The 10,494-nt window shown below is 36.8% G+C and overlaps 1 protein-coding gene across 1 annotated transcript; it reads right to left on the bottom strand.

The window, feature by feature from the left end:
• Positions 1–7,309: 7,309 nt before the first annotated feature.
• LOC140152066 (suppressor of cytokine signaling 5-like) lies at positions 7,310–10,129 on the bottom strand. The gene is given in 3 exon segments (XM_072174365.1): positions 7,310–8,170; positions 8,205–8,535; positions 10,101–10,129. Coding segments are annotated over 3 exon segments (1,128 nt in total). The 3' UTR covers positions 7,310–7,402.
• Positions 10,130–10,494: the final 365 nt, after the last annotated feature.

The raw sequence follows: 10,494 nt of genomic DNA, 5'->3' as shown, positions 1-10,494 counted from the left end.
TGGAGATGAAAAGTCGGGAGCTTGCTTTTACTGAATTAAAACACTCAGAAATGGGAGTGCTGGGGTGTAGCAAACAGGCATTCATAGTTTTCCCATTTATTTATTTATTTATTATTTAACCTGGGGTGACCAAGGCCATACATATAATATAATACACAATAAAATGGCATATAAAGCATTATATCATATGATTGCACACATTACAACAAATTACATCAAAGAGCAATACAATAAAAAACATTTAAGACAGGTCATATGATTGCACATCAAAAGCGAAAATGGAAAACATTTTTTTTTATGACAAAACACAATGTGTATGGTATTTAATGGAAGTTATAAAAAGGGGAAATAAAATGCATTTTGCATTTTCCAGTTGTATAACTATAATGCACATGATTTTATTAACACTCACAGGAGCTTTGAAACAATTAAATTAAATTAAACAATGGCCTAACCTGTGTTTCTATGATTCTACTCTGCAATGTAGATGCTGAATTATGTTTTTCTTGGACCATTTTAAGTTCTTGGGTTTGGTTTTATTGTTTAGAAACTAAAAATCAAATTAGTATTACCGTATTTGGGGCACTCAATTCACTTTCAGGGGTGCTTATTTAAACCATGAAATGAAAGTCAAATTTGGGAATTGAATGTATATTTATATGAAAGTCATTTGTCAAAACTGCTTGGTCAGTTTTCACTTCAAAGGTTGAACATTGGAAACCTAGAGAGCTAGAGAGGGTGAAATGATCTGAATTAGATAGTGGATGAAATGATCGAATATGTGGCACTAGATATGAAAAGCCAATTAAAAGTCAATAATATTTCGCTTCCCTATATTATTCAGAGAAATAATCCATTATTATTTGAACATAAATATAACTTTCTGGCGGCATTTTCTGCTCTTGAATACTGCACTCCAAAATTTAGACTTATTTACTTTGAAAAGGCCAAAAGTACAAACAAACTTCACTAAACTTCAGTGAAATATACCCCTGCCTGGTGGTGTGATATGGTCTATGTATTTCTGTGGCATGTAAGAGCATAACAGGTTAACATTCAAATTGATCAAAATCTTGTATTTGATCCTGTAATATGGTCAATAAAGGATCATTTATTATACATCATTGTTGGTGTGCTATTTTTGTTTCTTTTGTGATCTGGGCAAGGGTTGAAAGAATTGTGGAAAAAAAACAATGAAAACTTAAGGCTGGGCTTGTTTGCTTGTGGTCCATGCCTACCCATGTTGGGACTGGGTTTCCCAGTAGTTTTATTGAATGTAATGGAACAGGATTCGATGTGGATTAAAATCACAATTCAGTAGGGGACCCATAAATGTAGCCGTATAAGAGGCAAAGTGGGCTATCTCACACATCGAGGATCAATGCATGTCCCTACTCCTCTGGCATGCATTCTCAGTCAGGATTGTACTCTTCTGCCCTCTATTGACAAATTAAAAATCCTTTCTTAATAGATTGAATGGGATATCCCTCAAATAGACATTTTGCTACTTATTTCAAAATTGTTAGGATTCAGAAAAAGTATAGTTTGACCTGTCTGTGATGCACCTATTCGCTTTATTTGAATTCTTTAGATCACCTTAAAATGCTCTCAAATGTCTCGCATAAAAATGCTCCCAAATTTCTTTCATATTCAAAAACCATCCAAATGAAAGGGTATGGTGCAATTTCTGTTCTCTACCTTACAATGTTTCTAAAAGTTCCAATGGTTTTGATATGAGAAGCAAAAATGTGTACATACTTTCGGTTACCACATTTCACACTATGTTAACGAACATGACTCAGGCTTTGAATTTTACTTTCTTGATACCAAAATCACACACCCGATTAAGAAATTTGCCATATAATTTGTCCATGATCAATTTTGTTACGTTACCTAAAAAAAGCATGGTGCAAATTATTCTTTATTAGAACAGATTTTGTTTGTTTTCATGGCAGCTCATTTCAGAAAATTATGAAACCTGAAACAAAACTTGGTGGTGAAATTGACAAATAACAACAACAACAACAACAACAACAACAAGGTTTTTATTTCAAAGTCTATTTTATTATAAAAATAAGAAAGTACAAAATCGAGCATCTATTATTCATCAAAAAACAGTTCGATATGACCAGCAAGGAACAACTGATCCAATATATTAATGGCAATAGGACATTCATATTCAAGAAATATTAGTACGACCAGCTCTTTAAGAAAACCAAGGAGAATTGACACATTTTGTGTGAGAAATCGAACACATCAAAGGATTGCCTAGGTAGCTCAACAAATTCCAGACCCTGAGTGGCAAAAAGGTCTGAGTTTGGAAATAAAATGACATCAAAATGGAAGGAATATTTCTAAAATTGGATCACCATGTGTTCGGTTGTGTTTTTTTCTTTCTGGTTTTTCAATCAGTTACAGATTCCTTAATTTTCTTTTTTCACCCCATAATTTCACCATTTTTATAACACTTGTCATTTTTATATCCTGCATTAAGGGTTGGGGTATGAACGTTTGGACAGTATTTATTGTGGGACATTAGAGCACATCAGACATATCGAATTGCATTCTGAATACGAAGAATGTCATTCTGATATCAAATAATTTTGATTTTTGAAATTAGCAATTTAATACACATTTTATGGCAAATCATTAAAAATTGATATTTAACAGTACTTGAAGTAAACTTTATAAATCTGAAAATTTTGACCTTTTCAGATTGAAGATATGGATTTTTCCCCAAAACACCAAAAAAAATTAGGTCTTTTGGGGAAAAAATCCATATCTTCAATATGAAAGGTCAAAATTTTCAATTGACCGTCGGCTTTTCCTCCCTGCTATACACTTTAAGAATATGTCATTAGATTTATATAATTTACTTGAGGACTGTTATATATCAAAATTTGAAAAATATCAAATTTTTATAATTTGTCATAAAATTTGTATTATATTGTGATTTTCAAAAATGAAAATTATTTGATATCAGAAAGACATGCTTCAGATTCAGAATGCAATTCGATAGGTCTGAGGTGCTCTCATGTCCTACAAAAAATACTGTCGAAACATAATAAACGCTCATTTTAGATCCCTTAAGTTCATAAAACTACGCATATACGGAACCCTGCTGTGGTAATTGCTAAAGTCATTTTTTGAAATTTTGAGAACAAGTACAAAAAATCTGTGCACTAAAAGCAATAATCAGAAATTAATAAGGTGATTACATGCTTGAACCATATTTTGTACTTGTTCTCAAAATTACCAAAAATTACTTGGGCAATTATCACAACAGGGTGATTATATTGTTCATAGTGGTAACTATACTCCTTAAAATACATATACTTTAGCATCAAATTAGTTTGCAATTTGGTAACATAAAGCATCCCTTTAGGACAGTATATTTTAATTCCTGTTGATCATGCACATTTTCCATGTCAGTACAGTACTTGTATAGAGTACTTGTTTAGATACACATATAACTTAGAAATGCTTTACAAGCATGTATGTTCAAAAGAACTTACAACAAATAATTTCTATGTAACCTTTCCATTTTGTATGTTGTAACATACTGATTGATACATAGCAATAAACCTTTTAGACACACCCATTCATCTATTTTATGTGGAATGTGTCATATACACTGCAAGATTCCTATTGCGGCAGCCTGCACAGGTACACAGTCGCCAATGTACCTAACAGATATAAACAGGATCCACCAGCAGATGAACTCCCCTGCAGTGTACCTGTGCATGCAACCACAATAGATCTGGTAGTGTGCGTAGATGATTAAATAAATGATGATAGGTACAGTATAAACTTCATTATCTGACCCAATTACTAAAATGTGTGCAATTCTGCATTAATTGGCCTAATCTGCAACCACTGAACAGTCAATAAATCTGCAAAAACAAGGGAGATAAGTGATGTTGGACTGTTTTAAATAACATTTCATTTTAATTTTGCAGGTTTTGCCTGCAGAATTAGGCAAAAAAAAAATTGTTGTGTTGCCCTCAAGTGGGAAAATGGGAAAGTTGGGTAGGACGGTCAGATTAAAAAAATTTTTTTTTTTAAACCTTCAGTTTTCAAAAATCCCCTCAAATATTAAATAATACTTCTTCAATTAGGAGACATTTGTCAATTTTGACTTCTGGATACCTGTTAGACATCAATTAAAGACTAGTCTCTCAATAAAATATTAATTTAAAGTGAAAAACTTTGATTTTTTGAACAAATCTGTAAAAATCATCATTCAAAAAAAAAAAAAAAAATTGCTCCCCTGATTTTCCAGGATTTAGGGTCGGGCAGTTGAGGGCAACACAACAATTTTTTTTTTTGCCTTATTGCAAACACTGGGTTGATCCTTCATGTGTAAGCTAATCCTAACCCTAATCCTAACCCTAACTTCCTGTATAATTACATGAAGGAGTAACCAAACACTGATATTGCACAATACACTCTTTGTGTAGCAATTTTCAAGCATGATAAGGCAGGCACAACCTAAAGTCCTACCTTTGTATGACAGGTATATTTTTATACATTCAAAGATAGCAATTGTTGAAATAAAAAAAATGCACCAAATGACCCCTTCCTTTTTTGTACTTTCAAAAGTTTCTACATCTTGTTCCGTTTGTGGTCTATGTCTCATCATGCATAGCATTGCTTGTTTACAGATACCCAAATGTTTTACAGTATATTTAGGAAATATAATCGAGTGAAACTTATTATTAGCAACTACTGCATGAACAAGAACATGTGAACACATAATAAACACCACTGTACAACAAAGTATCCATACATTCAAGTTATAGTAATAATGTGAGGAGGAACACACAGTGGCGTAACTAGGGTTGGTAGCGCCCGGGGCAAGAAACAAAATTGGCGCCCCTCCCCCTCCTCCACCCCACCCGAGAATATCATAGACGCGGGCAGTGGCGTAGCTAAGAGCTAAGGATACATAATGCCCCCCATTCTTGCAACAATTGCGCGCGAAATTTTGGACAAATAAGGCCTATACACTAATTAAAATGTTCTTTCATTTGATTTTGTGCTGAAATGCGAGTGAAGCGCGCGAAAATTTTGACTTTCATCACTTGGAGGGGCGCAGAATTGATGCTGAATTGGTCAGTTTGGCGCCCCCTAAGGGTGGCGCCCGGGTCATGTTGCTCCCCTCTGCCCCACCCCTAGTTACCCCTCTGCCCCCTAGTTACGCCACTGGGAACACGACATGTTAAAGTAGATTGGACAATCACATATTCTGGCTTTAGCCCTGGACTATATTTACACTATCTATCAACAGTTAGTGGTAATTTCTTAAAATATTTAGTAAGAAGTTGCTCTATGCTGAAAGCAAGAGTAATGTTTCAAGGACATGTCTTGGTTACACCACAGACAGTGGTATGACTCTTAGCAATGTGTCATATGGTGGGACACCCAACTTCAACAAACAGTCTGGAGCCGGCTTCCTCAAATAGATTTGTTGAAGCGCCATGTGAAATAAAAGAAAACTGCAAAGCGCCACTCAATGGCTGCGAAGTCGCCTGGGGGAGTCAGAAGCTATAGATTTTTTGAAATTTGAGGTGCAAATGACGCCATTTGGTGCAACATTTTGTACTATTTTAGCCTGTCTTTACAAGGATAACATGGGAATCGCATTGTTTAATGTTGAAATATATATTGGAGATATTCCAAGTTTGATCAAAGGGTTTGATTTAAAAAAAATCTAAATGGCGCCGCGCGCCACTCGGGAAGCCACGGCGCGCCACATGTGGCGCGCGCGCTGCTATTTGCGGACCCCTGGTCTGGAGTCTGTCCAACTTAATTCAGTTAATCAATATAACAATTTTTCAAGAAATTTGGACCCACCCATATACCAAAACTCAGTCTGATGAAACCATTAGTGTAGTTGTGAATCATCAATAAAAATGTGAGTAAACAACAAGTAAAGTAGTTTATCGGAACTGTAAAAAAGAACCATGCCAACACAAGGCTGTCTGCGCCCAGTCTTACACTTCTTCCAGGTTCCACACCTTTCCCTCATGTTCTGCATAAGGATTGGAAAACTACTACCATCAAGTATGAAAAGAAACAGCACAAGTAAGTTATCAAGCACCTTCTGAATGTCATAGACTATATGAAAGAAAAGAACTGTAAAAAAGAACCATGCCAACACAAGGCTGTCTGCGCCCAGTCTTACACTTCTTCCAGGTTCCACACCTTTCCCTCATGTTCTGCATAAGGATTGGAAAACTACTACCATCAAGTATGAAAAGAAACAGCACAAGTAAGTTATCAAGCACCTTCTGAATGTCATAGACTATATGAAAGAAAAGATCCACATTGAGCATGAACATGAGACTGCAAAACTTGAAAGAAAGTATCCCCGATCCTTCTCAAAGACATAAAGCGGAACTGCTATTCCTTTGATTCCTCAACAAACTCGTTAAGACATTCACTTCCATGGGGTGATAGTAACCGACTAAACTTGTAAACACCACATCTATTCAGTATTTGAGAATTTTTAATGGTGGAATATCATTCAACTCCTGCAAGTCATTCGCATCCATGGGGAGATAGTAACCGACCAAACATTGATTCTTGAAACATATTTGTTCTGCATGATAAGTGGCATAAGCCTATGAAACAAAAAATATGTTGGTAACATTAACAAAGTACTGTCAGTATATTAATGTAAGGTCCAATTTCTCAATCAAATGTAATTGATAATGATAAAAATACATTAAATTTTCTAATCCAATAATGTTATTTCCTGCATCCTACAGAAGGCTTGGGGAACTAAGAGCGATCATCCCAGATATTCCATATATTGCACTTACTGTCAGCAACATCAGTAAAATAATCACAGATATTTTAATCAAGTCTCAAGAAAGTAAACAAACCACAGTTTGAGAGCAACTACTTGCACCATACTCGATGACGCTGGGTTCGCGAATCGTCACATAATGTCAGTCATTATTGGTCATCGGTCCGAATCTTCACTGAAGAGTTATTCTAGAACCAGCGACCAGAAGAAAAGGCTCATGAGTACCATCTTAGCAGAGCAAATGCAGGAGAATCATGCTCCTCCTCCAGAGCCTGAGGAACACACCTTCTGTTAATGATCATAATAGCGAGTCTGGTAATGGTATCTTTCTAGATGGCAGCTGTCATGTGAGGCACTGTAAAATCTGTCGATATATCGGTATTCATCTTAATTTTTCATCATTTTCCAATTTCTAAAGTCAATTTTTTTAAAACTAGTAACTACTATACCATTAAAAGTAGGTCTATTACGTTACAACAACACAATTTCGTAACACATTAATCTTTAATATGGCTCTCACAATTTGCTGACAATCACACATACCTTTGACTACATTTGCCGATAGTCACATGGTTTTGACGACAGCAGTCAAATTTTGCTGACAAAATTGTGTTTTGGGGGTGTCACACACCCCCATACCCCCCCCTCTAGCGATGACCCTGGATACATGTGTTGCTTGTACACAAATTTTGGAGATGGCGTCTCGGGATGGTTGTTAATTTGCCATACGCAAACCTTCTGTTAGTAATGATACTCCTTCAGATAGTCTTTTAACACGCGTGGCAGCTCCAGGTAATGAACGCCATCATAATTTGTGTGCGAACAGATGACTGAACGTGCCAACTCCTGAAGCGTTGATGGGTTAGTGCGAGGAAGAGGAATTGTCAACATTGGTTCAAAAAACATGCAGTAGTTGGGGTCTTTGTAATGTTCTAATAGTCCGCAGATTGTATGGCATGAGTAAACGCTAGGATCATGCGCATCAAAGCTGAATTTATGATTCCACTGTTCAATTCTCGCATGTAAAGTTCGACCATATCGCCTGAAGCTAACTGAAAAGAGGAACTCCTCCTGTGAGCTATCTCGTAATAAGAAAGTTCCTTCAGGTTTGTTCTCGTCTGCTTCATATCTGTCTATCTTTCCCCAGTAAAAACATGAATTCATGATCTTCTGTTGATCTGGAACCAGACAGTGCAAATAGTCTACTTGTGTATGTGCTTGGGGAGTCATATATGTCACTTTGGTTGTACTGGTTGCAGCAACTGAAGGATTGATCAATTCCTCTTTCATTTCTTCAGGTACCACTTTTGATAACTGGGGGTAAGGGGCTACACTTGGATCTTTTGGAACATGAATTGAAGATTATGGAGATTTAGCCTGTGCTTTTTAAAATAGGAGGGCAATGATGACAAGTCTCTAAAGATGGGCTGATGGAACTACTACTAGTCTCATCGCTATCAGAGTACTGTGGCTGGAAACCAGGTGGCGGGTCTACGCCTTCTTGAATTTCCTTTTCCCTGATTGCACGCTGTATATCTTCCTCACATTCAGTTGGGTACAACTGTGGATCCCAAACTCTGAAATTAATAAGAGGGGAGTACCTCTTTTTCCGTGTTTGATTACGAGTCCTGTCTCCAGATTTTGTTTCACGCGGGGATTGTCTACGCTTGGGTGTAGCACCCGATTCATCACTGTTTCTTTCACGACTGGCATCACGGAATCTTCACAAGATTCTTCCGCTTAAGGATTTTGAACGACCTCTTTGTAATCCTGGACTATCACTGTCGCTACTACTACTTGATTCACTGTCTGTTTCTTTGCTTTCTTGCCTTTCAGGTTTCTTTGAGCACTCTTTAGGATAAAACTTTGAAACAATTACACTTGCCACTCGACTCAGTCCACTTTGTCGATGTCTTCGCTTATTTTGCCCTTTCCCATCGTCACCTTTTGGGTTTTCATTTTCTTTTTCTGCTTCAGGTGGCGAAGTCTGTTTTTCAGATTTCTCACTTTCCTCTTTTGTATTTAAGCCTGGACCAATGTATCCATCAGATCGAGGTAAAGCTTGTAAATGTTCTAAGCATATTTGAGGCACAGCACCACTCAAGGTCAAGGAGTTGCTTGGTCCTGCTGCTTCGTTTTTCTTGGCATCAAGTGGTTTAGGGACAGGAATGTCTTACGTTTCAGCACTACAAGTATCCATTCCATGTATTTGCAGTTCAGGTGAAGAATTCAAGGTTAGTTGAAATTTTGTGCAGAAAGTCAGTTTAAACTTTTAGAAATTGTTTATCACCAGAACTTACATTTGATCATTTTCCAAGGTATTCGTTGTTTTTATCACTGCAATAATTTACGATGTCAAGTGAGCCTTCACATACCAATAATACACGCAAGTCTGCATCCGCATCAACACAAAACACATCTATTTCTACTACACCAAAACCGGATCAGAAAAAACACAAGCTGAACTTTTCTTCAGAGTCTGACAACACACAAGGAAATACCATGTCAATTGAGGAGCAGAATAAGGCCCTGGATTCTTATATCAAGGCCTCATTCTCAAAAGTTTATGACAAGATAGATTAAGTTGAGACCAAGGTCAACAATCTCGCCACGATGAAGGCTAAAATTACTAGAGGTTCGAATGTGTCTAGATGCTCAGCGGTTGGAGCAGAAATACTACCTAGACAAGCTAGAACAATATACAAGACGGGAAAACATTAGAATTTCTGGTGTCCCAGAAAATGACCAAGAAGACATTCCACAAATTGGTTGAGTCTTCTCTTGCTAAAATCAAGACCAAGACTGAGAAAATTGAAGCTCTGAAGGCCCAACTTTAATTTAGACAGCACATCCTAGAATAGGAAGCCGACGCTGCTCTCTACAGATTTTCAGAGGGGCTAGCAAATCCAGGTTCAAGTAAGACAAGAAGATTACTCTCAGTAGGAGAACTCACAGGGGAGATGAATTCAGACCATCTTTCAGAAGGCTTGGGGAACCGAGGGCGATCATCCAAGATATTTAATACATATTTGCACATTGTGCCACCACTACCAGCAACATTCGTAAAATAAATGCAGATACTTCATTATTTCCCAACCTACCACTTGACATATCCCCCCAGATAGGCCAAATATAAGGTAATTGAATTAGAAGGCAATTTTCAAGTATTAGATCCAATTATTAAAGCATTGACAAACACTAGTTGTCCCTAAGTTGTCATATATTGTAGTAATGTTGAGGCGGTTTCATCTGTGTACATATGTATTTTCATTGCTGTATTCCCAACCCTGCTACCACAGATTCTCCAATAGCCATGTTTCACAAAAAACACTGCGGATAAATATAAATCCCATGTTCTCCCAAGCCCAATAGTATTGTTTGTGTTGTTATTTGTACTGTTGCTTTTGGTTTAGGTATTAATATCCCAGATATTTGGCAAGAAATTAATTTTGAAGAAGTTCAAGAGAGTGGAAGAGCCGGTAGAGATGGCAGTTTCACAAAAACACTGCAGATGAAAATAAATCCCATGTTCTCAGTGAATTCTCCAAGCCCAATAGTGTTGTTATTTATACTGAAGCTTTTGGTTTAGGTATTTATATCCCAGATATTAGGCAAGAAATTAATTTTGGTGCACCTCCATATGTTGAAGAATTTGTTGTTCAAGAGAGTGGTAGGGCTAG

Source organism: Amphiura filiformis, chromosome 5 (genome assembly GCF_039555335.1).
Source record: "Amphiura filiformis chromosome 5, Afil_fr2py, whole genome shotgun sequence".
NCBI classification, from domain to species: domain Eukaryota; kingdom Metazoa; phylum Echinodermata; class Ophiuroidea; order Amphilepidida; family Amphiuridae; genus Amphiura; species Amphiura filiformis.
This window is presented reverse-complemented; position numbering and strand designations above follow the sequence as displayed.